General features: G+C 43.8%; 2 protein-coding genes across 5 annotated transcripts; one reads left to right on the plus strand and one right to left on the minus strand.

Annotated features, from left to right (window-relative positions):
* The first annotated feature begins 16 nt into the window (after positions 1-16).
* Positions 17-16,363, plus strand: TTC22 (tetratricopeptide repeat domain 22). Of its 4 annotated transcripts, none has more exons than XM_082228750.1 (9): positions 17-155; positions 1,538-1,642; positions 3,082-3,823; positions 6,532-6,587; positions 9,620-9,735; positions 10,139-10,257; positions 11,534-11,695; positions 12,507-12,659; positions 13,770-14,528. In XM_082228750.1, the coding sequence occupies exons 3-9, from the start codon at positions 3,263-3,265 to the stop codon at positions 14,298-14,300; spliced, it is 1,698 nt and encodes a 565-aa protein (XP_082084876.1). In that variant the 5' UTR covers positions 17-155; positions 1,538-1,642; positions 3,082-3,262; the 3' UTR covers positions 14,301-14,528. The 4 variants fall into 4 exon arrangements, with proteins under 4 accessions (XP_082084876.1, XP_082084877.1, XP_082084878.1 ...); XM_082228752.1 differs by lacking the exons at positions 17-155; positions 1,538-1,642 and adding exons at positions 646-751; positions 16,200-16,363 and having other exon boundaries at positions 13,770-14,268; XM_082228751.1 differs by lacking the exon at positions 1,538-1,642 and having other exon boundaries at positions 18-155.
* LOC309535572 (lanosterol synthase-like) lies at positions 16,345-27,931 on the minus strand (the record flags this gene model as incomplete). Its single annotated transcript, XM_082228783.1, has 12 exons — positions 27,912-27,931; positions 27,100-27,153; positions 26,648-26,719; positions 25,614-25,664; positions 25,216-25,365; positions 24,097-24,193; positions 23,026-23,131; positions 22,216-22,281; positions 20,023-20,103; positions 19,297-19,467; positions 17,436-17,514; positions 16,345-16,524 (listed from the first exon to the last, which is right to left on the minus strand). The coding sequence occupies exons 1-12, from the start codon at positions 27,921-27,923 to the stop codon at positions 16,345-16,347; spliced, it is 1,119 nt and encodes a 372-aa protein (XP_082084909.1). The 5' UTR covers positions 27,924-27,931.
* Between the last annotated feature and the right edge of the window lie 43 nt (positions 27,932-27,974).

A 27,974-nucleotide genomic window follows, 5' to 3' on the forward strand; every position in this document is an offset into this window, starting at 1 on the left:
GGCTTTCTGTTTCCAAGTGGCTGGGAGGAGCAGGTCTTCAGACAGCCTGATATGCTCATGAGGATTTCTCAGTGCTGAAGGCACCTTGTGGTGGTTCAGTGCCAGAAATCCCATGTGGTACAAAAGGACATTGTTGTGAATTAGGGCATGTCCAGGTGATAAGAGTCTTCCACAGTTTATCTCGCACTGCAAGCTGAAGTAAAAATATGGGAAAGGTTTAGGGAGTGGGAGAGGTGGTGTACAACGGTTGCTCTTTCAGGACTGTCACCACTTGTCTTGATCGTGACATGTGGAAGGATCAGCCCCTCCATCCAACCTTCAGGAGCCAACGCCTTTCAGCTAAAGGGAGAGGAGAGAAACAGTTGTAGTCTGCAGCCAGCTTTGCAGCAAATAAAGAATCATTTATATGTTTATGATACACCAGGATTTCTATATATTTGTATATATTATATGTGTGTGTGTGTGTGTGTGTGTGTGTGTGTGTGTATTCTGAAGACCTTTCTGCGTGGCCTCCAGGCTAGATGACAGTAACGGAAAGGTGATAATAGTACAAAATAATACAACAACGAGGTTCTTTGACAAGGTAGTGGTGACTTATAAACTTCAGGGTGGGGAGGTGATAGTGGCAGTTATCCCTCTCCAGGCCTCAGCTGATGTGGCAGTTTCAACTGCCACTTTTCAGAGGTTCCGTGGGGACCACAGAGGAGACTAGCACCCCCATCCATGAGAGCTCCCCAGCAACCATGACCAGGTAGTACCAGGTGTTTCAATCACTGGGAGAAAGGCATCTCCTCACACATGCAGTTAGATCAGGCATAGGCAAACTCAGCTCTCCAGATGTTTTGGGACTACAACTCCCATCATCCCTAGCTAACAGGACCAGTGGTCAGGGATGATGGGAGTTGTAGTCCCAAAACATCTGGAGGGCCTATGCCTGAATTAGACGCTCTGCTGTTGGGAGCAGTGAAGGATGATAACAGAAACTATCCACATCCCAGCCTGCTGGTGATGGTAGTGTGGCTGAGAGTTCAGATCAGTGGTTTGGAACCTCCAGCCCATGGAACTATTCAGGCCTGCTGGGCCTCAGAAATTGGACTGCCAAGCCACACATACCTTTCCCATGTCTACTGTCATATATGACACCAAGCAGGAGAAGTTCAAGCCACGAGGTCCTCATTTCTTCCTTGGCAGGGAAAACTGGCACTTTCAAAAGATGCCAAATATGAAAAGAGCCAAGTCTTGGCTGCAAAGGAAAAACCAGGAGCGCATTTCTGATTTGTTATTTGCAGCTGCAGCTTGAATTCAAGCCAGGGAGGCAAAGGTAGAGTCTTCTTAAGGAGCTCCAGCTGCAAAGGGAGCTTTTTCCTTCACACCTGAAGGTACAATCACCTGATAGACAGATCCAGTTCCCCATCCCTGTTTTAGATGGAGGTAGGTAAATGGGGGTGCAGTCTGAGGCTGTATCGGCTGCACTCTGATGCAAGGTTAGCAGCTACCCTTACCTGCTGAAGGAATGTTTTTGTCTTCACAATACAAGCAATAAAATTCTTATGAAGACACCATCAATCTCCAGGGTTCTCCAAAGGAAACCCAAGACTACCTCTGGAACTTCCCACCCCTAGGGGAAAAGGAACAAGGAATGGTAATTTGTCTTTTATATTTCTGTGAGTTTGTGGGTGCCAGGCTCCTATAACCCCTGGATCCAGCAAGCGTTAGCATTTAATCAAGGCTGATATTGTTAAACTGGGTGCCAGACCCATTCTAACCCCTGGGCCCAGCAAGTGTTAAAATAGAAGGCAGGCTAGCTTCCTGTGTTTAGGTGATGGGCCGTTAAGAGAACCAAGAAAAGGGGTTTTGTGCCAGGTGACAAATGGGTGGGGCCCCTCCTTTCCTACTTCTTAGATAGTAAGAAAGACAAAAACCAGAGATTAGACTTGAAAGTGTGTGCAATGTGACCTAAAAGTTAAGCTGCAGGCTGGACAGCCAGAGAGGCAGAGCACAATGTTTGATCTCTGCTTGAATCCAAGGCTGCAGCTTTGGGAGAAACAAGGCCCTTTTGAGACGCTAATGCTGTGAACCCCTCCATTGTAGGCTTAGGTTGTGTATAGATATGCAAGGTAGGGGAAAGCAGTGCATTTTTTTCTAAAAAAATGTTTAGGGGTACTCTCATTTTCCTACTCCTATTGAAATACTGCCCCTCAATGAGGCTAAACTTAGATTCACAAAATGTTTAGGGGTATGCATACCCCCAGAAAAAAGCACTGGGGAAAAGTAAAGGTAAAGGACCCCTAGATGGTTAAGTCCAGTCAAAGGTGATTATGGGGTGCTGCACTCATCTCGCTTCCAGGCCGAGGGAGCTGGTGTTCATCCACAGACAGCTTTCTGGGTCATGTGGCCAGCGTGGCTAAACCGCTTCTGGCCATGATGGAAGCCAGAGCGCACAGAAGTGCCGTTTACCTTCCCAGCGCAGTGGTACCTATTTATCTTCTCGTACTGGCATGCTTTCAGACTGCTAGGTTGACAGAAGATGAGACAGCAACAGGAGCTCACCCCGTCGCGCAGGTTCGAACTGCTAACCTTCCAATCGGCAAGCCCAAGAGGCTCAGTGGTTTAGAGTCTCCGCTGTGTCTCATTTCCAAAAGGAAATGCAAACCCTGGGTAAGTTCCCGGAAACTCTGGGATCTTGCACTGCTCAGAGATTGGAGTGCTGTGCAACAATATGGTTTGTACTAGGTTGCGTCCCACTCAGTTCCAAACTTGACATTCTAAAGCATTTCTCGTAATGGGTTGGCATTATGGGTAGCTGGGGTGAAGCACCATTTGCTCTCCCTGCTGCTAGCCTTTTCAAAGGCATGTTAATAATGTACTTGAAATGCAAGTTTGTTCAAAGGAGACGATCAGTGTATTTGCCATACACCGGTAGCCTTCCAGGACCTGGAGCTTTCTCCTTTATTGACAAATGAGGGGTTGCTTAAGCAGTTCTTCTCTTTGCTTTCTGCGATTCACTGACCAAATGAGAACCCTGAACCAGCTGGTTGGCTGTGGAATGACAAGCGTTCTATTTTGCTCCTCCCTTCCCAGACTTCATGTGAATCAGCTAAACCAGAAATACAGGTAGAGAAAGAGGTGGAGGATTTCCAAAGGCAAATACCCTGACAGGACAGTAAAAAAACAAAAAAAACACGGCTTGAATGGAAAAATAACAGGGGAAAGTAGCTGTTCGAGAGAGCCTGGAGTGGTTGATACTCTTTCCAACGTGAAAATGGAAGAAGCCGAGGTGGACATTGATACTCTCATTGACGAGATGGATTACATTCCAGGTCACTTTCACTTAGATATGAACTTGAACTTTGAGTCTTCTTCACCTATGAATTTCCAAGGGAGAGACTTGAAGCTGAAACGAGAAAGCCTAACCTATGAGTTAGAGCTCGAAACTGGCTTGCAGCAGTATGCCATCAGAAACCTCCTTGGGGTCTTTTCTTTCTACCTGGAAGAAGTGGAGCAAGCCAAGGAGATTTTCCTCTGCATCTCTCAGGAGGACCCTGAGAATCTGAACACTTGGGCCAACCTCGCCTACGTTTATGACAGGCTGAACAACGAGCAAGAAGAGGCTAGGTGCACCGAAAGACTCTCCCTCTTAATGGGCTTGGGTTCAGAAGACCACAAGCCGCAAGGGGACCCCCAGCTCAGAACAGCCCGTTGCTTGGCTGAGCAGGGCTATGCTTATGCCTTCGACGTCGGGCTGGTGAACGAAGAAGAGAAGATGGAGAAACTAACCGCAGGCCTCACTCTCTACGGCAAGGCTCTTGCTTATGGGAAGCAGGTAGGCAGGCTGTTTTACCTTCTGATGTCACTTGCCATTCAATGGGTCATTCGTTGGAAGAGGGATACTAGCCAATACACACGCACACCCCTTTTCATTTTCTGTTTCAGAAGGCACACCATACCCATCTGTTGTCTAGAAATATTTTAGAAGTGTGGGTGCTGCATTAGTTGTTGTTATATATTTATTGCCTTTATATCCCAGCTTTTTCTCCAAAGAGCTCAAGGCGGCATCCATGGTCTCCCCCTCATCATTTAATCCCCACAACAACCCTGTTAGGCATCTTAGCTGTTGATCTGTGTAGGGAAAGTGCTTTTTTGTATACTAGGCTATTTTGGAGGGAAACAACCCCTCTGGGAGCTGAGTCAGGCCAAGAGAAAGCTCTTCTCATTAAGAACCACTGCTTCATTACTTGTAGCCTTCAGACACCTAATCCTGCAGAAATGTGCAAGAGCATACAAAAGGGGATGCCAATGGATAATATTGATAAGCCAACTTTTAGAATCAGAGCCCTAGATCCTCATGGCCTCTTGTGAGGCTGAGAGGCCCTTTTGTCCTGCTATGCTTCAACGGCACCTCAGTTCGATTGTGAAGCTCCCTGCTTTGGGAGGTGGCTCAGAGGGAGAGCATCTGCTTTGTGTTCAGAAGGTCCCAGGTTCAGTTCCTGGCATCTCCAAACAGGCCCCTGTCTGAAATCCTGGGGAGCTGCTGCCAGTCAGTGTTGACAATACTAAGCTGAATGGACCAATGGCCGGACTCTGTGCAAGGCAGCTTCCTATTGAGGTGTCTCTGCTCTCTATCTCCCCTGGCTTCTCACTGCTTGACCAAGACTGTTCTGTTCCAGCAGGCATTTGACCTGATGGGTTGAAGCTTTTTGGTATGTGTGTGTGCTTAATAACCATCCTGTTAGGAAAAAGCTGCTACAATATGTCAGACCCATAGTCTTTGCAGCAGATGAAATGGCTTGCACATGTGTCACAACCAGCCCATGATAGTTTTCTGGGGCATTGCTCAGACACATGAGGTTACAGCAACAGCTGCCAGCCGGGCAATGCATTCTGCTACCCTCGTTCACCACCATGAAGCTGACACACAGGTACAAAGTCAGGGCATGACACTCACCTTTCTAGCATAGTGCTGCATAGGAGCTTCAGGTCTTTGGGTTCTTTTGAAAATGTGGCTTCAGAATCACAGGGAAAGGTTGGAGGAACTTAACTGTAATCACCTCATTATTATGCACTCTAAAATCATATGTTTAGAATTCTACCCCTCTAGTGACTCATTTTTTGGTTGGTCATGTCATGTTTTATGATATGCATGTACAATTTTTGTAATAAGAAATAATAAAAAAACTGTTTTAAAAAAAGTTGGAGGACTGGAAACAGCTATGGACACTGGTGGAGGTGGGGCTTGTTTTGGTAGGGGAGATGGGAGGAGCATGCTGCCGCAGGGGAGGGGGTAAATTTAAACAAGGATTCTGTAACTGGGCGCAACCTTGATCAATTTAAACAAATAAATAAATCTAAGATGCTTTAGACATGTGGCTTTAAGAAAGAACCAGACATAACCAAAGATGAGGTCAATTCAAAGATTGTATTTGGAATGTTCAAACCTATTAGAGAAGCGGTTGCAGTGCTCCCAAGAAGTCCCTGAACAGCCCTCTGCACCAATTTCGAACACTACCCAGTTTTCTGATTAGATGCTTTTTAAATATTCTGGACTACTTGGCTCAAGCTGTCCAAACAAAGGTGCAACCTTTTGCACACCCAGTTTATCATCCCCTGCAGCGACAGACAACAAGGAATATGCAGGTGGCTGAACTGGAGCACTGTTTGTCAAAGCAAAATGTTTGCACTGAGGGGCAGGGCTATATTTATATTTAAACTACAACTGAGCAGAGTCCAAACTTCTTAAGACATTAGAGAAAGCAGCAGCAGTGGGGGGGGGGGACATCAAACTAACCATACTAGTAACGACAAAAGTGTTTCAGAAAATAATTGCCACCTTGAGTCACATAAAAATGTTGCTATTCTACCTGTTTTGCTCAGAGCTTCTTTTAGCTACAGCCCGTTTCCTGTTACTCATGGCTGCCCAATTAAATAAATCTTAGCTAATTAGTCTGAGTTGTTTATTGATCGATCAATCAATCAATCAATAATCAATTGAATGTGAATCAATGTGTATATATCAGCATATATACAGCCACACAGAGAGACAAGAAAAAGAATATGTTCTCTGGATTGTGCTCCTTGGAATTAATCCAACTGATATCAGTGGAATTTACTTCTAGAAATGAAAGAATTGGTCAGTTTTGATTTCTCTTAGTTTCCCATTTTCCCAGTCTTAAGTTCATTTCATCACATTCCTGCATCAGTTTGTGATTTTCTTGTCACCATTTAATGTGCATCTCTCCTAATCTGCACTGCATTATTAATATTACATTATTGAACATGGCAAGGACAGGAGTAGCTGCCAAAGTCCTTGATTTAATGGAGCAACTGGTGTTCAGCACAGACCTGAAGGCACCTGAAGCCCATCACCTTAGAGAAGCTGGTTGGGTGGCCACTGCTTGGGAACCACATGAATGCCACCTTGGATTCCACAACCAAAGAATGGTTGGAAAATAAATAGAAGGCAATGATATTTAAAAATGTATTTGCAGGGAGGCAAATACTGCTTTTCTAAGAACTTCTCTCTCCCTCTTTCAGATCCCTTTGGAGGAGAAGCGAAGCTGGTACTTCACTATGGCCACCCTGCACATCAGGTGAGGCAAGAATCCAGGATGAAAAGCCACCTCAAAGGAAACAGAAACAAGATGGGCTCCGAGGGGCAAGTCTAGAACTTTTTGTGATGGAATCCACTTAGGGCTTATCCACATTTACTTTTTGCCCCGTGCTTTCTTGGGCACAGGTCTGTGCTTCCCCGGTTCCTGTCTGAGTGCTCTATAAAAATTAGCCCGATGCTTTCCCCAGGAAAACCCAATATTTACTGCTGAATTAGAGCAAATGGTAGGGTTGCCATAGTTTTTGAGCTATTTTTAATGAAATTCGCCAAAATCTACACTACCGACGTGGGCTGCCATATGTCCAGATTTTCCCAGACATTTCAGTGATTTCTGACTATGTCCAGGAAATTCTGGATGCGCAGCAGCCCTAGTAAATGGCAACTCATGTTTTCTACGGATTGCCGTTTGCTCCAATGCCAGTGAGTTTCATGGCTGAGTGGCCCAACTAGACATCACTGCATCAGATTCCTAGCATGTTTTTCAATCATAAATTCTGCCATCGCCAGACTTGGATCAGAGGTGTGGTCCTATGATGTCCTATTCCCCTACCCTGGCTGAAATTTGTCTCACAAGGGACGAGTTGCAGGTAATGGGGGAGCAATTCAGGTCAGGAAAGCAGCATTAGAAAAGAGTTAAAGAAGAAACAAAAAACCCTAACACTGCTGCCCTGATCTGAATCAGGATTCCTGTGACCGCATTTATCATCATTCATAACTGCAAGATCTCCATGAGGACATCTGATCACAGACCTCCCAGAATTATATGGTTTGATCCATAGTCCAGTGCTGTAGTCCAGCCTACGCCAAGCAGGTACCTTCCAGCTGTTTTGGACTACAACTCTCCATCAACCTCAGTCAGCATGGCTGATGGGGAGTTATGGTTCAAAACAGCTCAAGGGCACCAGGTTGGCAAAGGCCACTATACCACACAAGAACTTCTGGAGTGAGTTAAGGCCCAACACGGACGAAGCATATCACTTTCAGATGCAAAAAGAAAAGGAGAAAGGCAGGTTCAGGAGGGGCAGCTGTCAGCTCTGCCCCCTGGCACAGCACGAGTCCCTAGCCTGCATTCCTATTCACTAAAGCCGGGTGCAGGCTAGGATCCAGGAAGGGCACCGCTCTTCCAGTTCCCTCGTCGGTGCCCCAGTGAAGCCTCTGCTGTCCCGCAACGCTGCTGCACCAAGAGGGGTGAACGGACTTTGCAGCAAAAAAACCCCACCCTTTACCTTTTTAGCCTTGGAAGGAAAGTTACTTACCTGGAAATTGTTAGGATATTTCCGTTCCACTTTAAAAGGGAGCAGGCTGTGAGCCACAGAGTCTGCGTATTTCCTGTTCACAGGATGTTTATGTTTCTATTGCTTTCGTTTTCTCTCTGTGTCGGAGACACTGACGCAGGCAGTCATGTCTTTCTTTGTTCTGATCAACGCTGAATAAAACTTGTAAATAATGCTCTCCTGAGTGCGACTTTTGCTGTGCATTATCTGCTGATAGAGTGTGCATGAGCTCTAGAATGTGGCAAGATATTTTCTAGAAACTCATGTCGCTAATTGCTGATACTGCGTGCCTACGGGAGATTGATGGATCGTCCGGCAGACGGCTTGGGGCCATGATGGACTTTGTCTCCCTGGCAGTATCCCAACTGAAGTAGGACTTACTTCTGAGTAGATGCACTATTGCACTATTATTAGAGTTAAGCATTTGTGGATTAGGGCCTAATTTATCAGCGCTATAGTCTTAGAACCACCATAGCGCACAGGGAAATACTTATTTTGAATGAGCATAAGTACTGTTGTTAAGGCAAGGTTGAGTGGGTGGGGGGTTGTTTTCCATTTACTTCTGCTATGTTTCTTGTTGGCTGTATTTCATATACTGTGCTGGTAGGCACCTTGCACCATACAGAACTATGAACCAATCAGCATTAGATCAAAGACAACCACAGAGATTTTGATCCACGATCTTTCCTCCCTATGGGGGTTTTGTTACAAAACCAGTTACAAAATCTGTTTGTTTATTACAAAATTTTGTTACAAAATCAGAGATAAATCAATTGTCGTGGAAAGCACAGTGTCAACAATATAGACACATGAAAATTAGAAAGGACAAAGAACAATGCTTTGCAGAAAGACTTGCCAAAGCATCATTCATTACTGTATAAGGCGCAACATTTGACAAGTTTTAAAAACAAGATGTGCCTTAATCTTTCCCTCCCCAGTTATGACCACTCCCAAAGTTATTTCCCAACACTGTAACTAGCCTAGAAAAAAGCCTTCTATTGGCTACAACCAATGGCTTAGCTATAACAAGTGTTCCTTCCTATAACTGAAGTAGAAATGGTATATTTTTTAAAAAAGATTAATCATACTACATGGGGTAAAGGTAAAGGTAAAGGGACCCCTGACCATTAGGTCCATCTCGCTTTACTGGCCGAGGGAGCCGGCATACAGCTTCCGGGTCCTGTGGCCAGCATGACTAAGCCGCTTCTGGTGAACCAGAGCAGCGCACGGAAACACCGTTTAGCTTCCCGCCGGAAGGTATCTACTTGCACTTTGATGTGCTTTCGAACTGCTAGGTTGGCAGGAGCTGGGTCCGAGCAATGGGAGTTCACTATATGGGGTACTATACTACGATAGACATATAATTGTAAAGTTCTTGTTAAAAATATTTTTTTTTCTTTTTCTTTTCTCAGTCACTCCTCTGTTTTCTTCACTTCTCACTTCCCTCCATGGCCCCCCATTTACACGACTTTCACCTGTGCCCCCCTTGGAATATCCTTAAGGCCCCCAGTTGAGAAACGCTACTCAAAGGGTTATTTTGCAGCAGATGGTGGTTATTTTGGGGAACTATATATTGCATTTTATGTCTTTTGTATTTTATATTAACTGTTTTGAAATATTGCTGCCAAACCCATTGGATGGGGAGTGGCATTTGGAGGAAATCATTTGCTTGCCAGTTTTAGAGCTCTGTATATGCAGAACAACAAATTACAATAGCCTTTTTCTCTCTTCACTTCAGGTTGGATGCGATGTGGATGAACAAGGGCAATGATGAGGGAAAAAGGTTGCCAGCCTTCAACAGAACCTTGGTTTTGCTTCAGCAAGTCCTGAAGTGCTCCAGCCTACATTATAGAGGTAGGAGAAGTCACTTGCACAATCGAAACCATGTAATTACATGTGTAATTCACACATGCAGCTCTGCATCCCGCAAGACTGTTGCAACCCAGGTGTGTGTAATTGGGCTCTTCAGCTCAGCTAGCAGAAGTTCAACTGAGTCTTCATTGCTGCAATCTCCATGCCCATTGAGGCAAGCTACTGTGCTCTTTATTTTCACAAGTGGTTTGTTTCATCAGCTAGGAAACCTCAGTGCTTGGTTTAAGGTGGCATAAAACGTTCCTTTGGAACTTTTCTACTATAACCCAACCTCAGTAACTGTCTGTAAATCATTTTGAATTGCTTTGGAGAAGGTAGAGTGGAATTTACAATGCCGTTTGTAATATGTTGCCCTGCTTTCAATTCTGTCCTCCTTCTCTTCTAGCCTTGGCCTGGTGCTATCTTGGGATACTGTTTGAAAGGAAAGATTCCTTCTCAGATACCCCTATGGCTATTCATGACTGTGGGTACTCTGGGACAGACCCCCTCGACTGCTTTGGAAAAGTAGGTTACGAGTTGTTGGGGTTTTTTTTTGGGGGGGGGTCCTGTCTGGATGATACCATGGGCCCCTATCTGGGGGGGGGGGTAGAATGCATAAGAACAAGCTTTCCAAACCAGTTCCTTTGTCGGGTTAATGGCTTTACCTGGCTAGTTAAGGGCCATGATTTAGCATAATCAAAGAAGTTGCTCTGTACCATAAAACAAATGGGTGAGATTTTTCCCACACACCCCTCACCCAGCTGCAGGGCTGGATTAACCATTAAGCAAAATGGGGGGGGCACCACAGAAATTTTCCTTTGATGGGTTTTTAACATTAATAGTCACAAATTGCTCAGCTGAGCTTCCATTTTCTCACTTGAAGTACCTTATATCAAAAATCCCAACAGAACAACTATGCAATAAGGCAGGCTGGATGCCTTATTTCTACTAAGTTTAGAAGCAGATGTGTTGCGTAAGGTTGGTTTTGAGGATCTGATCAAAGACTTTGCAATTAGAAAAAGTAGGAGAAAAATTTGTCAAATATAAATAAAGTGGAAGTACTGTATACAAAAGTATACAAAAAGTATGCAAAAAGTATACAAAAATAAACATTGCTTTCCACCTTACTGTAGGTTTTGTTTCATTTTGAAAGATAAAATGTTATTTTACTGTTTATTACTGTTTATATTTTGAATAAGATATATATGGAGGCCCTCTAAATTATCTTAATCTGGCCCTGCCCTGCTGCTAGCAGAACAATAGCCAGAGTGGGTGGAGCTGCAAAGCTGAAGCTAGAAGCTGCAGAGAGAGATGCATTTGGCCTGTGCTAGATCCAAAGCTGTGGCCAGCGGAGAAGCAAGATCTGTTGGGGTGTTAATGCTGTGAGTGTTTCAAGTGGTGCTAATTATAATTATGGATGTATGCGGGTGTATTATAAAACAAAGACCCCTTCTACCCTTGAGGATGAACACAAAACTAGAATTTGTTGACTCTGGGTGTACCTATTATTGGCTTCCCTGTCTTCCCCCCTTTCCAATGGGTGCCAGCTACCACTTGCTTATGAGTAGATATATATAAGGCAGTGCTGTAATTGACAGAAGGGAAGAGATACCCTCTTTTGCTCATTTCCTTCTCATCCAGAACATCCTCACACACTTCAGTCCTTCCAAAGGGCCTAATGTACAATGGCGGCCAAGCTGAATGTTGACACATAAATTTCTCCTTTCATTGCCCATTGTTCAACAGAGCAAGGAGAACTTCACTAATGGAACAATGTATTGTGGATTTGTTTGTTTTTAAGGCAATAGAGATAGCTAGAGAAAACCCACTAGTTCTGAACCGCCTAGCAAAAATCTTCCACTTCCTTGGCAAGCAAGAGATGGCAATGGCAGTCTGCAACATGGCCTTAGATGTGCTGCCAGATCCAGTACTTAACTGGCAGGCATATTGCATGCGTGCCAAGGTATGTATTTCTCCTTTAAAAACAAGGCCTTTGTAACATACAAGTGCTATGGGAGACCAGCTGGGGGTTGTTGTTTTTTTGTATTAATAGGGGCAGGGGTGGTGGTGTCTGTCAGCATTGTGCTTCCTGAAAAGCCATCAGTGCAGCTGCCTATCTGGGCAGCATCAATTATTTTGGTTTAACTGCATAAACAAAAAGTCTCTTCTTGCAACTTCTCCTAACGAGGGCACTGCTTAAATTCCAGTGCCACCAACTCTGTTAGAACATATGAACCTGCCTTGGTCCATCCAGCTTAGTAATATCTGTGTCTATTTGATATAAGCTGTTTATTTTAAAGTTATTGTGACTTTTTTGTATTGGATCAGATTGTTATTAAGTATGCAATCTTTGTTGTCCATTTTGTTACCTCTTCAGCTTGTAAACCACCTTGTGTATAGTAATTATAGGTGGTATACAAATTAAAAGTGAATGAAGGGCAGTATCTGGCAGAGGCAGTAATTTACTGATTTAGACTCTGGACTTAATGGACTTATGGGAGGGGGCTTCAGATGGTCGTATGCATTACTTCACTTACTTCCATATGTGGTGAGTCAGCCTTGCTGTGTCTGAGGCCTCCCCTTCTCTTTCTGAGGAATGGGGGGGTCCCACACTTCAGCCCCAAAATCCTACCTTGACGGTACCACCAGGTCTTTCCAAGCTCTGAGCCCTGAGACTCTTTTAACAAGAGAGGTTGGGGAATAGAGAACAGTCATACAAACTAATGCGTAAGGAGGGGAGGGCAAAAAATAGTTTAATAGCTCTTTATTTTTAGATGCTGCTTAAACTATATTTGCGTGATTTGGATCGTGTGAAGATGGGCCTGGGAGGAATGCCAGACCAGAGAAACCTCTCTGATGCCAAAGCTGATCTTGAGAACGTCATGAAGGTGCATCCGTGTCTGAAGACTTACCTTGACCTAGGCCAGGTGAGTGAAAGCAACCACCTTGTCCAGACATATTCATTGTCTTCACTTTATTTTATCTGTTGTTGTTCATTCAGGCTTTAACAGGGCTAAGGCTGCATTCTTAACTTGAGTACCTTGGAAGCGAGCGTTATTTGAATCCAATAGTATTTTTGAGTAAACATTGTTAGCATTGCACTTTTTAATTATTTAATTTTACTGTTAATTCTAGAGAGATCTGAGAAATGTAATCAGAATGTGATGAGAGCATATCCATTTTTAACCACTAGTAACATCTAGAGAAGTTCCTGTATGTGCATGGATCTCTGAAGGGATGAGCAACATAAGGAGCTATTCTGAACTTTCAGTTCGACTACTTGCTATGGTTTTATTTGGTGTGACTCACCCACAAGCCAGGTGCTTGGGAGGAAGCCTTGTTGAAGTGGCCATAGTTTGTGAATCTTTTGTTCCCTTCTCTAAAATAATACATTAATTTAATAGAAAGTTCCTGCCTAGCAGCCTACTTAACCAACTCAAGGTTCCAATGGTGTTGACCTATGTAAAGCCCTGGCATTGCCCTGGAATAGCTTTGTCTCTGTGGGGTGCGCTCTCTCCCTCAACTTGCCCATTCTGAGGGGAAAATGCTTTCAGATAAAAAATGAAGAGCTGAATGTCACTGAGGTCCTGTTTTAGTTTCTTTAATGAATGATCATACAGGGGCTTCTTGACTATAACTCTGTTATTACACAGCCTCACTGTTAACACACAGCCTCACTCTACAAGCTTTTAAGAAGGGGAGGGGAAACCTATGGCCCTCCAGATGTTGCTGGACTACAACTCCCATCATGCCTCACCATTGGCCATTGCTGGCAGGAAATGCAGTCTAACAACTACCGGAGTGCCACAGGTCGGTCCCCCCCGTGCTTTAAGAGAAAGTACAAGATATTCAAGAAAAAATTTTATGGTTCATTACCATTATATTTAAAAATGTATTTTCTGGCTGTTACTCAACAGTGAACATTTATGGATTTGTTTTCTGCAAGCTGTAAGCCATCTTTGTTCTTTTGCCATGTTTGTTTAAATAAATACTGAGTGTTCCTCCTTTCCCTCCCTGCCCATCCACTGCTCTTCTAGGTATGTTACTACATGGGAGTAGATGCCATGCAGGAACTTTTACTTGTAGATGAAAATGCCGTGAACAATGCCCTCGTGTTCTTTGCTAAAGCCATGGAATTAGACCTGGGGAATGTTTTGCCTGAAATCCAGCTGCTGAGGGGGAAATGCCTTCGGATAAAAAATGAAGACCTGAATGCCATGGAATGCTTCAAGCAGGCAATAGAGCTGGATGGTGTGGGTTCTGTTTACACAGAGAGCTTCCGTTGCTTAATGGAAATGCTGCTTGCCTTGTTCAGTCAGAAGAGGATGAATACAGAGATGCTGATGAAGGAAGTAGAGTTGTGGGTGAAGAAGGCTGAGGAGAAATATCCCAAACAGCGAGTGCAGCAGGAGCTTAGGCTAGTGTGTCGTCACTACACAGCTGAGGTACTTGAGCTCTCCAAAGCCATGGTGGCCAGAGGGAAGACTGAGCTGGTGAAATTGCTCTTTGAGACCATGAAGTGTGACTTTAACAAAGGTAGACGGAATGAACGCTCACTCTCCTTTTGAATGGCTGGTTTGCTTTTCAGCCACGTGGCATAGCAAGAGGTTTAGCTCTCCCCATAGTTTGCGGAAAGAATTATGAAAAGCTATATAATAAAATGTGATACTTTCTAGAGCACCCACCAAGTATTATTCTCCCATATACATGGAGGAGTCGAGGTATGTGTTCTCATATTAAAAAATGAGCATGCTTAATTTTTTCCAAAGCAAAACATTAAACAAGCTCAAAACGTTTACACTATGTATGTATGTATAGCACACAGAAGCAGGTCAACAGGAGATAAAATAGCCTTCATTTATTACTGGGAAGCAGGTAAGGTGTAAGTGATTTACAGCAACACTCTGATTTTTAAAAATTGGCAACGAGAAATTTCAAGGTATCTCTGGCAGGGTAAGAAGCCGAGGATAAAATTTAAGATATTGACAGACGCTAAAGAAAGAGGAGGCTTCGCCCTGCCAGACTTGAAATCGTATTATGAAGCATCTTGCCTCTGTTGGTTGAAGGAATGGATAAAATTAGAAGACACGGATGTGTTAGATCTGGAAGGTTTTGATAATAGATTTGTGGTATGACAAGAAACGGGTACATAAAGGTTTTGAAAATCACATTACAAGAAGGTCTCTGATTGAAGTGTGGGAAAGATATAAAAACTTGTTGGAACAAAAAACTCCATATTGGTTGTCGCCGTTGGAGGCGATGAGTGTGAAGAAAGTCAATATGACAGGGGGTTGGGTGACATATGAGAAGTTAATGTGTAAAAGCGAAGGAAAATGGAAAATGAGATTATTTGAAGAAGTCAAGGATTATGTGAATGACTGGCTGCACTTTTTTCAAATTAATGAGATGTTCAGAAAAGATCTAAATCAGAGGAGTTTTGCTGATAAAGAATCAAAATTTCAGACAGAAATACTGAATAATGACAACAAGATTTTAGCAAAAACGTATAAGATATTATTGGAATGGTGCACGAAGGATGAGGAGGTAAAATCAGTTATGATTGATTGGGCCAAAGATATGGGGCTCAACCATCAAAACTTAATGTGACCAGATATTGATACTTATGTCCTTGCTTTGGATATATACATTCATTTAACTTAATTGTAGCAACCTAGGGATGTGCTCTTCCGTTTGGAAGAAAACCACCACCATCACCCCATATTTTTCACTTAATGAAAAGGAGATATAATAGCAGATGTTTATTTAGAATTTTAAAAAAAATCAAGAATATGTAGGTACCTCTTTGGTTTTGTCTGTTGAAAATATAGAATGAAAGCCTCCAAATTCACTATATTTTGTTGTTAGGTATGTTTTACATTTTCTGCACCTGCCTTTGAATCAATCATTGTCTTCACATATCATGTGGGCTTCTTGCTAGGCCACATATTGAACTCACAGAATGGATTAATTCTGAACAGATTGTGGGGCTGTTCTTTTGCCACATTTCCAGAGCAATTAATTAAAACCACCAGATATGTTAACAGTCATATTCAGAATCACATATTCAGTAACTTATTTACTGATCTTATCAAGTATGCAACCCATGGGTGCCAACTGCCTGAGACCCTGCATGGCTGAGCACCTACAAAATTCCCCATATAGAGGACGGGAACCCACACATTTCAGTGCCAAGGCCATACACGCTGCATGGCACCCATGGCCACGGCACCAAGCTGGCACTCCTGTGCAACCAGTTACATTGGTGCTGCTATTCTGAGATATACTCACTGCATTTAAATAATGAATTTATTGCGGGACTCTCCAAATAGCCAACACCTGTTGATTCATGCTTGGACATTAGCTCATGTGATAGTTTAAGCTGTTCCTGCTCGCAAGACATGTTGTTAGCCTGGCAAGGAAAAGACAGTCTCTAAATTGTCAATGCGTCCTTCATTCTGATCTTATAGGAATGTTTCAAGTGATCTAATGTGGCATTATAATAGAAGAAAAACAGCACATGCCACACGGTGAATATCAACCAAGAGAGAAAAGCACTGGATGATGTTGAGAAGGATGAAACCCAAGCTCTCAGGAATGACAGTGCACCTCTGCTCAGCACCTTCCATTCTGACTCTGCTCTGAATGCACAGATCCATTCTTCATGAGTCCTTTAGCGACAGGGCTGCTGGGATATAGCCGGGTGAAGCGGGCAAGTGCAAAGATAGGGAAGATGATTCGGTAGGCATTGTAATGCAGAGTACCAGCTTTGTAGAATGCTGTAGCGATGTCACCCTGAGGGGAGGCAAGAGAGAAATTCCTGAACAACCGACATGCAGTCTTCTGCCCTGCCTTCATGGTGACTAAATTCCATTTGAGAACCCAGTTGTATGATCACTGCAACCTCTTTCAAGAGCAACTGTCACATACAATATAACCAAGCTTTTATTTGGCAAACAAGACTCTGGAAGCAGGAATCAGAGACCAGAGCCAATTAAAATGTAGGAAAGGCGACTAAAGACATTGTAGCATCTCAGGCAGAATATCCAAATGGTTCCATGATTAAAAAATAAAATAATTAACTGGCAGTCTATGGCTTTTTAAAAGCACCCCTCTGACCTGCCACATCTAACAGTAGGGCCAGCTGTGTGCTGTGCTCTGATACCACACAAACTCAATCCTGATGGCACATTTTGATGCCACCGCAGTAACAAGACAGGTGCATGAATCACTTGGGTGCTTAAGGCAACAGAATACTTCCCACAGGAACATCAGAGTGTTCAATAGAGGGAGAATATGGGAAGCACTTGTAAGATCTCACCTGCCAATGCCACACAAGTGCCCATGTGTGTCCACAATACATTGCAGCCATGTACGAGAAGCATCTTTATGACAACAACAATGCCAATGAGAGTACATTCTGATGCCTCATTCAGTAAGTGAGGGGTGGAAAACTTTTGGTCCTCCAAATATTGCTGAATTGCAACTCCCATCATCCATGTCTACTGCCTGTGTAGGCTGGAAGGCAACAACTTAGCCACCCCCACTCTCAGTACTTGGTGGAAAATGCTCTGCGTTCATTCATTTTACATATATTTGGAGAACATGATCCATTTCATAGCTGGCTAAAAAGGTTCTGTGAACCTTTAAATTATATTGCTATGAGGATATTTCATTAGGAAAAGAAATTAAAAGTATTAACACACCTGAGGCCACTCCCCAATCGATGTCTGTCTGTCAATCAAAACTTTTATTCCTCTTTCCAGAACCCGAACATCAGGATATCTGCAATGCCACAAGAATACTGGACATTAGTTTTGTTATCAGCACCCAGTGAGGGCTGGGAGCTGGAGCGAGGGGAAAGCCTATCAGTTTTCTTCTGGGAAGAAGCCTATATGACTACAATTTCTTTTTAAAAGAAAGAAACCCTCATGGGCTCACAGAAACTCAATGGATTCCCCTAGGGGAAAGACCTGTAAGTGTATGAGTCCTTCACACAAGTTCCAAAAAGTGAAGCAGCTAAAGAAATGAAATTTCTCCTCCTCTGCCCTTAAGACGGCCTTAACTGCCTCTTTGTTTGGCATTATTTCAATTGTTTGGACTAAAAAGCACCTGAGAACATCTACATACCAAGCTGCACAAAAATTCAGTCCTCTGTAAGTTTACAAAGCGTGTTCTCCTTCATGGAGAGCACGTGTTGCGGTGGGGGCTGCCAGGACACTCCAAAGTTGGGGGGCGGGCTAATTGATCGTTGGCCACTGATGCGATTGGGGCTTCCCTTGTTGTTGGGAAGAAGTTAATGTTGCCATTTATTGATTGACAGCCAGAAATAGTAAAACTCCTTGCACGAGGCTAGGGCTTCCTCTTTTCGCCCGTGCATCGGATCACCCGTCCCTCCCTTCCTAGAATAGGGTTGTTCACTTTGACCTTGCTATGCCTGTCATGGGGTCGTCTGCTTTGGAGCGGGGGCCTGGTAGGAATTTTGTCCATCTGGCTGATTGGCTGGGGCCATTTGGCTTTTGCCTACTGCGTAGTAAATCATCACAACTTGTAAGGTTCGCGGTTAGGCATTGGTTTATGGTTTGGTTGGTTGAGGGGCATGGATTGGCTGTGCCTGCCCCTCTAATGCTGCTGCTGCAAGGGATTCCGTTAAAGGAATTGGGAGCTAACTATTGCTTGTCCACTCTGTCAAGGGGGCTCGGGCCATAGCAATGAGCACCTGGTTGCATTTGGGGTGAGGGCAGGTTCCCTGCTCTGCGTAACCCCCAAGTGTATTCCCCCATTCTGACTTTCACGTCATGCGGAATGTCAGTCTGTCCCCCATGGTGGGGGCAGATAGTCATAACCAATGCCTACGCAACCATTCACAAATTTGTATTTTAATAAAATTGTGGCCAAAATTATGCCAAAAATCTTAAACAAAAACTTCTGTGTGATGTGTGAGTTATTGGGGTGGACCTGTGGACCTTGACACACAAAAGCTAGCTATGCAGCATGAGGGACACAACATGCGAGAGGGAAGTCTGTGGCCTGTTTTTCCATAGGTTTTCAAAGGAGTAATGGCACCCAACGAAAATAAGCACAACCAAAGATACTTCCAGAAGGAGGCGCCTCTTGTGATGGAGGATTAGGCTGCAAACACACCGTAGGTTTAGAGCAAATTACTTCCTACAAGGAATCCTGGGAACTGCAGCTCTGTGAAGGATAAAGTACAGTTCCCAGGATTCTCTAGGGAAAGTCATGTGCTTTAAAGGTACACAGCTCACTGCTTTTGGGTGCTGGTAGCTCCATCTCCCACGGCTAGCCTGCTTCAGCCAACAGGTCCAGAACAAATTTATGCAAGTGATGCAATGCACTCATAGTGAATGGATAATGTGTTTTTGTGAAAAAGACTTTGGAGGAAATGGACTTTGGGCAGATCAGCCCCCTCTTGCCAAACCCCATGAACTTAGAAGCATGTTTCTTTAGTATGCCTTAATTGGTTTGTCTAACTGCTGCAGAAAGAACTTGGGCAAAAGCAGACAGAAGCCTTTGCTAAGGTAGGTAACTGCCATCTTCTGTGCTTACCTAACAGCCATCAGCCCCAACAGAGCCCAGGAGGTTTGGTGGATCTGGGATACAGTGTGCTGAATATATTTGCGAAACCTGTAGGATTCAAATTCCTCTCCCCAGCCACCGTCTTCCATTTGCTTGGAGACTAAGAATTCACAGGCTTTGGTCACTTCCTTGCATGCCTCCCTAGAAAATATGAGAGGAGAGAGAGAGAAAATAGCCCATGAGATGCCTCATTGGGTTTTGTTCCACTGTTGGCCTTGACTGCATCCAAAGAATCTCATGCACAATTACCTGCAGGTAAGGCCCACTAGGTGCAAGTAGATAAATAGGTACCACTTACCAGCGGGAAGGTAAACGGCGTTCCGTGTGCTGCGCTGGCTCGCCAGATGCAGCTTTGTCACGCTGGCCACGTGACCCGGAAGTGTCTCCGGACAGCGCTGGCCCCCGGCCTCTTGAGTGAGATGGGCGCACAAACCCCAGAGTCTGTCAAGACTGGCCCGTTCGGGCAGGGGTACCTTTACCTTTAAGGCCCACTAAGCTTAGCTGGATTTACTTCTGAGTAAGCATGCATAGGGGCTGGTGCTGTCAATATTATATGCACATGACTCCCCTGCCTTTGATATTTTGGGTGGAGGAGCCTGACGGTCTCTCCACTTCTCTCTGAAGCTCAGCTCCATCAAGGGCTCCCAGCAGAGCAACATTCATACTAAACTTCTACCCGAAAGGCTGCTTACTCACCCACCACGGTAGATGTATCCCATACATGCAAATGCCTCTAGTCCAAACCAGGTGCCATATGTGAAGCATACGCCCCATCGCCTGTCAGGGAGGAAAAACCCATCAGCCGCTGAATGAAAGATACTGAGACAAATGACAGACTACACCCTTTGAGTATGCCCTTCCATTCACTGTTTGTTTCATAGAATCATAGAGGTGGAAGGGACCATGAGGGTCATCTAGTCCATGGGTAGGCAAACTAAGGCCCAGGAGTCGGATCCGGCCCAATCGCCTTCTAAATCTGGCCCGCTGACAGTCCAGGAATCAGCATGTTTTTACATGAGTAGTATGTCTCCTTTTATTTAAAATGCATCTCTGGGTTATTTGTGGGGAATAGGAATTCGTTCCCCCCCACAAAAAAAAAATAGTCTGGCCCCCCACAAGTCTAGGGGACTGCTGAAAAAGTTTGCTGACCCCTGATCTAGTCCAACCCCCTACAATGTGAGAATCTTTTGAATTTCATGTTCCTAGTCAAAGTCAGAATCTCTTATTGCTATATAACTTGTTATTTAATTTTTTCCTGTTGTACATTTAACTAGATCTAATTTATATAACCAGTTATTTTACTTAGTGGCTGTATATCTTATGGTGTGAATACTCCTGATGAATCATGTAGGGATCAGTATGGGATCAGTACATAGTGTTACCAACAGTACAGTATGTTTTCTCTCTAAGCCTAATGACAATGTGAAGGTTTGTGCAACTACCTAATGCAACTACATTGTTAAAAGACTGCTCAGTTGAACGGTCACAAAATCCTGCCTCAGAACAGACATAGATTTACTGAGGGTGGAAAAAGCTGCTGATGCCTAGATATTGGTACTACATTTTAGGCTGCTGGTTTCAAATCACTCCTCAGACAGGCTAACATTAGTTATTTGTTGTGAAGAAGACCCCTAACAGCCCTCTTAGCTGTCACATGCTGAATTTGCCTATTTCATGCATCAGGGTTAAATCTGATCCGGCTCTGTTTATTTTTAGGATCTCATTGCATCAAAAAAGAGGCTGCATACTCATCCTTTCATTCCCGTGCATAGAGTTAGGCTGTAGCATTCCCCTCCACAGCGGGAAGGCAATTCTGTGCATTTATGAGAAATCCCGTTCCTTGCTTGTGTTTTACCCTCCATCCCAAAATAGTTTCATATTTGTAGATCATACCAAAAGAGCAAGCTGTCGCCAGTGCAAATGCAGATAAACAGGACTGTGCCTGTGATTGGTCACCTCAAGACACAGGTCAACCAAACTGACCACACACCCCCAGGCCACCAAATGAAAGTTCTATGCTTGTCTGCCCCCATCTGGACTTCTGGACAGAATCTTCTACCCAAACCCCTTTACCAGGGTTCCCTGAGATAAGGCACCAAATGAAGGGGGTGATGCACCATTTTACCCCCCAAGAAATAGACCAAAAATTCATCCCATGCCTTATCCACTGAAAGTTGTGACAATTGCTATGAGAAGGCAAAACCACCAATTGGGCCCAATTTGTCTGCATGCAAATTCCTTCCTGGTCCTGAAAACAGTGACCGATTATCTCCACAGCAAGGTCCTCCATACACATTGCCCACTTACCTCAAAGGCAATGCCAATTTTTAGGTGGGTGGGATGATCAGCTGCCAACTATGTTGCTGGCTCCCAGTACAGATGGCTTAAATACTACAGCGGAGGACTGGAGTGAACCCTCAGTATCTATCTCTGCTGCTGAAGCCCCACTCCACTATCAGGTCACTATTGGCCAATTTAAAATTTATATTTTAAAAATCATCCCCTCTGGTCAGTTGAAGAAAACAATTGGCCATGAAGGACAAAGGACCTGCCCCATCCACGACCCCGAGGGGTTGCACTAGGCCACAATCATAGGCCGTATCAATATAGGACAGCTGACTGTCAACTACACTACAAGTGGTCAGCTGATCCACAGCACTTTGTCTACTAGGATGACACACCAGCTGAAACAATGGAACAGTGTGTTGCATTAGCTAGTTCTCTCCTTTTTATCTGTCAAACTGTTGTGTAGGAAAGGCATTCAAAAGGTGAAGGTTTCCACAGCTCAGTCAGCAAAGTCATTCTTTGAGAACACTATGTATGCATTCAGAAACTCCGCCGACCAGTGCCACAGTCAAGTTCAGTGTGGGATATTTGTAAGCCACTCACCCTAACCAGGAGCCATCAGCTTTCTGCATATTACGACAAAACTGCAAAGCCTTACTTAGCGTATCACTGGGAAGAAAAACAAAGGAGTCTTCTTACATTTCAAGCTAACCAGGTTCTGGATAAGACAATCATTAAGGCAAGCTCCGTGTAACAATGGCATTCAACGGCCTAAAGAAGCCTTCCACTTTTTCAGAACTTGGACCCACCCAAAACATTCATTTAGTGGCCCACTTCTTAATGTTTTAACAATGTTAGTGTTGCTATTGTGACCCACCTTAGAGCAGGCTGTGATCCAGTAGTGGTCCTACCAGCCTCCCAAGTGATGGCTAATTAAGATCAAGAGTGTTCCTCATCAGTCTTTGTTTAAACCACCAGCAACAACTTTACATACTGTATCACTTCTATGTTGGAAATAACATGTATGCTGTAAGTTACATGTACATAAACATTTTCGGAGGGGTAGCTGTGCTGGTTTGCTGCAGCAAAAACAACTAAGTGTCATGTGCCACCTTAAAGCCTAACACATTTTATTGTGGCAAAAGTTTTTATGGACTGGAGTCCACTTCAGATGTACCGTGTGATCATTAGTTGCCAGGGATGTAAGCAGATGGAGGTATATGTATATATTTTAAATAATGACTGGAGTTGCAATCAAATACAATAAAAAATAAAAAATCAGTCTTTGCAATTCCTGAGCTCTTAACATGGAATATTCTATTAGAATACAGAATTCAAGACTATAGAATATGAATTCATGCTGTAACAATAATATCCTTCTCAGCTTCTGGGGATTTCCCCCCATACCTTTACCTGATTTCATCTTCCCGGTGATTTGGGAATCTTTTCCCAAAATGTTTCAATCCCTGCATTATGGATGAAGTACATTCTGTATAGGTGTGGTCGACCATACAGTCAGCTGAAAATCATAAAGTGAAGTATTTTACTTTATGTTTCAAGGTGGCTTACAGATTTATAAAATGCTAGCATCCCCGAAAATATCCTTTAAAAGGGAGCCAAAACCTAGCAGTTTAAACAGCAGGAGGGAAAAAAACCTCTATAAAAACAACAGTCAAAATGTCAGCCCTTTGCCCACCAAAAGCTTATCAGGAAAACCGGCCATGCATTTTGTGCAGAGGACTATCAGTGAGATCCTTCTTTGTCTAGATCAGGGGTGGGCATCCTGCATCCAGAGGGTCACATACAGGCCTCAGCCTATTTTTAGAAGCGCAGGAAGAGCCCAAAGGGAGAGGAAGATGGTGGTGGAGGTGAAACAGATGGGGTGATGTGAGAGGAAATCCCTTTGCAAGCAAACAGTTGAGAACCCTGCAAGAATTATTGGTCTCTCCCCTAGCAGCCTGTTGGGCACAGAGCAAAAGAGAGAGAGGAAGAGAAGAGGGTGTGGCAAAAGGAGGGAGAGATGGCTCTGGCCACACTCCCTGCTGGCATGCAGTTCACAGCAGAATGCCCTCAAGGGAAAGTGTCCCCTCCCTGAAGGCTGTGAGGTGGTGGGGTCATCCTGGGAGAGGTGGCTTCAGAGTTTTGACAGTCAGACGATGTGTGATGTGAGGAGACCATTGATTTCTAGCTGACTTTGTGTACCTGTTTATCATTTTGGTTCCATGGTCAGAGCCACATGGACTGTCCGTATCACACCATCTTTGTTCTGCCTGTTCCAGAAACCAACCACCAGCCTGCCTTAGAACATCTCCCCTATCAGCACCTACAGTGGACTCTGACAACGTGAACAATTGCCAAGCTCCTATGGCCTAAACAAACTGCCTCCAAACATGTGACTTCAGTTCATGGTCTCTATCCCCAAAACTATGAAATTCACAAAAGATTCCCATTTAAGTTGTTCTGATATCAAGGCTGTGTTCTTACCATACAACTCTGTGCAGTTCATTATCTCCAGTAGCCTACTCCCTCGTCTGGTTTCATAAGAAGCAAAACCACCATCAGAATTTCGCATGCTCAGAATCTGCAAAAAAGTACAAGTGGGATGGGGGGGGCGGGGAGAGGGTTTAAGAACAGGCATGGTGTTTCTTGTCCTACTTGCAGAGGAACATGGCTGGTCGCTCCTGTCCAGCCCCACCAGCCACTCCTGTGCCCCTTCCTCACTTGCCTTTTTTATAAACTAAAAAACCCCAAATGTTATGGAGGAGATCCTCCAAATTCTTCATCATTTTAGTTGCCCCTTTCTATGCAAGAATTCCCATGATTCATGTGGCCATTTTCTGTTTTTCAAGTCTGGATAGATTCCTGCTGTTTCAGACTTTGCCACAAGCACCAAATGCAATTCAGGCGCCACTCCACCCGGCTACAATGGTGTGTAAAATCAGAGTCTCTGCCCTTGACAAACCAACCTCTTTATTTTAAGTGGAACTAAACAAAAGGAGAGTGGCTCGCCGTACATATGTAGTCGTGCCAGTTGGCCCTCTCTCACCATATTAGGCCAATGGAGAACTCAGTGGATGGGGAGATTCTGTTGTTCCAGCAAACCCTAGAAAGTGTCATTGCTCCTCATGACTATGATGAGGATTCCAGGACAAAATTTGCTAATTTGCACTGTATCTCCAAATTACTACTGTAGGGACAGAGATTAACAGATTATGTATTTGACTTCAAATTGTAAGTAAACTGTAATGATGCAATAGCTACTTTCTAATGAACAAGATCAATGGTCCATCTGTTGTCAATCCTAAAGCCCAGTGAGCTTTCGATCCAGCTTACTGAGGGAGATTGCTCTCAGTCCTGCTACCTTACAACCCTTTACCTGAGCTTAAGGAACTCAAACTTCAAGACTGATCATCCTTCACAGAGGATAAACTGCTGCCACAGGGACACTTCCACCAATTATCTTAGCCCACAAAACCAATACGGTCCCACAAAACCAATATTCTCCTCAGCACTATTACTGAATGCTAGATGACCTCAGTCTTCCCACAATAGCTTCCTCCTGCCTGCTTCCCATTTTCTCTTCTGAGCTTTCCCCCTTCTCACCACATTGACAGCATCAAAGAGGCGCTGAGGTGCCACATGATCTTCTATGAAGGGGCATTTTTCCTCCAGTAGCATCAATGTCCTTATGGCCTCAGCAGTGCAATCACCGACCATCCAGTCATTCTCTCGATTGCTGAAGGGGAATCCACCCTGGATATTGAAGAAAATATATTAGGACTCCTTGGGCAGCCATCAGTGTAGAATAATCTCCTCCCAAAAAGATCCCAATAAAGCAACCAGGAATTTGACAGGTGATCCACATTTCTCTTTCAGGATACTAGACTAGATGGGTCCTGGCCTAAACCAGCAGGCTCCTTAGGTTCTCAGAATTAACACTTAAAGACTCTTTTTTTTTGCTGGCTATGTTTCACACAGACAGGACACAATTCTGGATGTACCTTGTTCATCTGGCGATAATATCTCTGGTAGTTAGGTGGGTTATCTACAATCTGAAAAACAGATTAGCAGCATATTAATAAAAGACAATCAGAATATATTTATAACCAGAGAAAGCTAGTGTGGCATAACAGTTTGAGTGATGGTCCTGAGAGACCAGGATGCCAATCTCTACTTCCTCTCAGCCTAAAATTCCTCATAGGGTTGTTGTGTGGATTCAGTAAGGAGGAAGAAAAGTTCAGTAAGCTGCTTGGAGAAAAAGATGGGCTATGCAATAATTAATAAACAATAGAAAATAAATTAACTCAGTCAGAAATATGGTCTGCAATTTAGAAGACAGAATATGGCTACAACCTGATACAATGGCAGCACATAGGGTTGTGTTCAGTGCCAGCGCTACTCAAAGCAGACTCACTGAAATTTATGAACTCAAATTGGGCATGTTTATTAACCTAAATGGGTTTGCTGTGAATAGGATTCATACTGTGTACAACCCATAGTGTCGGTTGAGGTAAATTGCAGTGGATATACAAGGTTTTACACAGGACTGAAGCCACACTATAGAACCGAATTGACATTACAGTCAAGGATCACATGGGCTTCAGATTAAAAACCTATTATTCTATAGTCCTGCCATGACACATTATTCAGCTGAATGAATCTCATGCGATCAAGAGGCAGCTGGACCACACTCTGGCTCTGCTTCCAAGGTTGCACAACATTTCATGACCACAACACCCACACATTAAGCTTTGCCTATGCAGGCATCCATGTCTAAATGCACGGATATCAGAGGCAGAGCTGGGGGAAACCATACAACCTTGGAAGCTGCCCTTCAACGTCTGGGTCAAGTAGGCCCATATGCCTTTGATACCCTAATAGCTCCTTCTCATGATGAGTAACACATGAAAGATGAGTAACACGTGTTACTTTGCAAAAAGAGACAAGCGTTTCCCTCCTGATTCTTTTGCTGAGACAGCTGAAAGCTGTATTGATTGATTCCCTGTGTATGTTATTCCAAGGATCAGTGCTTTACCTGAGAGGCTTTCAAGAATTCGTGGGCTTTTTTCAGACAGGATGCATAGTCAGGATTGTTCTGAACCCCAGCCTAGAAAAAGACAGAAGTTATGCTTAAGGATTCTGACCCAGGAAAGTCACAGAGAAAATCTTAGACACTTACATAAAAGCATCACTTTGGACAGCCACAAAAATAAATGCAAGTTCTTCAGGGATAACTTCAGTGCTACAAAAGGAATACTCAGTGTGTGGATTTCTGGACCTCATGTCCTAAGAATCACCTGGAGAACATGCCTTTCTTGGTTAACCATGACAGGCATACGAGGTGTTCGGATCTTGTAATGCATGTGCTTTGGTTAAATAATGAACACACACCATCTACATGCCAGTTCATTCATCTAAAATATATATGTAAATGGAAATTATTGTGGAAAGAACAAAAGCAGCAGATTTGACAATATAAAATGTTACCTCCAAGAAGCCTTGAATGGCAAATGATGTATCCCAGGTCTGTGATCCCATGACCTGATATAAAGAAAGGAAGAAGAGTTTTGTCCATTAGATCAGGGGTGGAGAACCATTGGCCTGGGAGCTGAATGCAGTCCTCTCTAACCAGCCCTTTGGATGCTTCCCCAGTCATGTCCACTTCCCGGCCTACACCCTCCCCTACTGGCCTTGCTCTGCATACTCCTTAAGGGCTGGAATGTCTCATGGAATGGTGATAAGCCCTCCTGCTTAACTGAGTAGAAGATGGGGAAAGATGTGGGTGGACTGGTGTGGAAGCCTCTGAAATTTGTGTGGTCACTATTGTGTGGGAGTGGTGAACAATTGGTTTCCTCCCATTTTTATTTTATAATACGCTATTTTAAAAGAAAGCAAGAGCACCGGGAGTAAATCAGTAATTAAAGGGCTCTTCTGCACCTTCGCTTGGCCCTTGTTTTGATTGTATTGTGTACTGATCAATTCCTCTTGTTCTCTCAGTTAAGCAGCATGTGTTTTGGGATTCTTGGCACATCAGATAAGATCTGAATCAGCATTTTAAAAAGGTGCTACATGACCTGGTATTATCTTACATCTTATCTCCTAGCCCTAACCCTGGGGTGAAGCTACACTTTATGCAGGAGAGCCATGACTGGATCTCCTGATATTTTGACATTTTGATATTTACTTCAATGAAGCTGGTACTGTCAGGCAAGCAGAAGACAGCTGAGCTTCAGAATCACCAAAGCAATGCAAATTGCAGCCCATAATATTTCCCAACATATTGGTTCACACTATTGTACCTTTATTAACATACCATCTTGTCCCATCCTGCAGAGATATAAAAAGCAGAGATTATAGCAGAC

The sequence above is a fragment of the Podarcis vaucheri genome, assembly GCF_965113315.1.
Source record: "Podarcis vaucheri genome assembly, chromosome: 6".
Lineage (NCBI taxonomy): Eukaryota > Metazoa > Chordata > Lepidosauria > Squamata > Lacertidae > Podarcis > Podarcis vaucheri.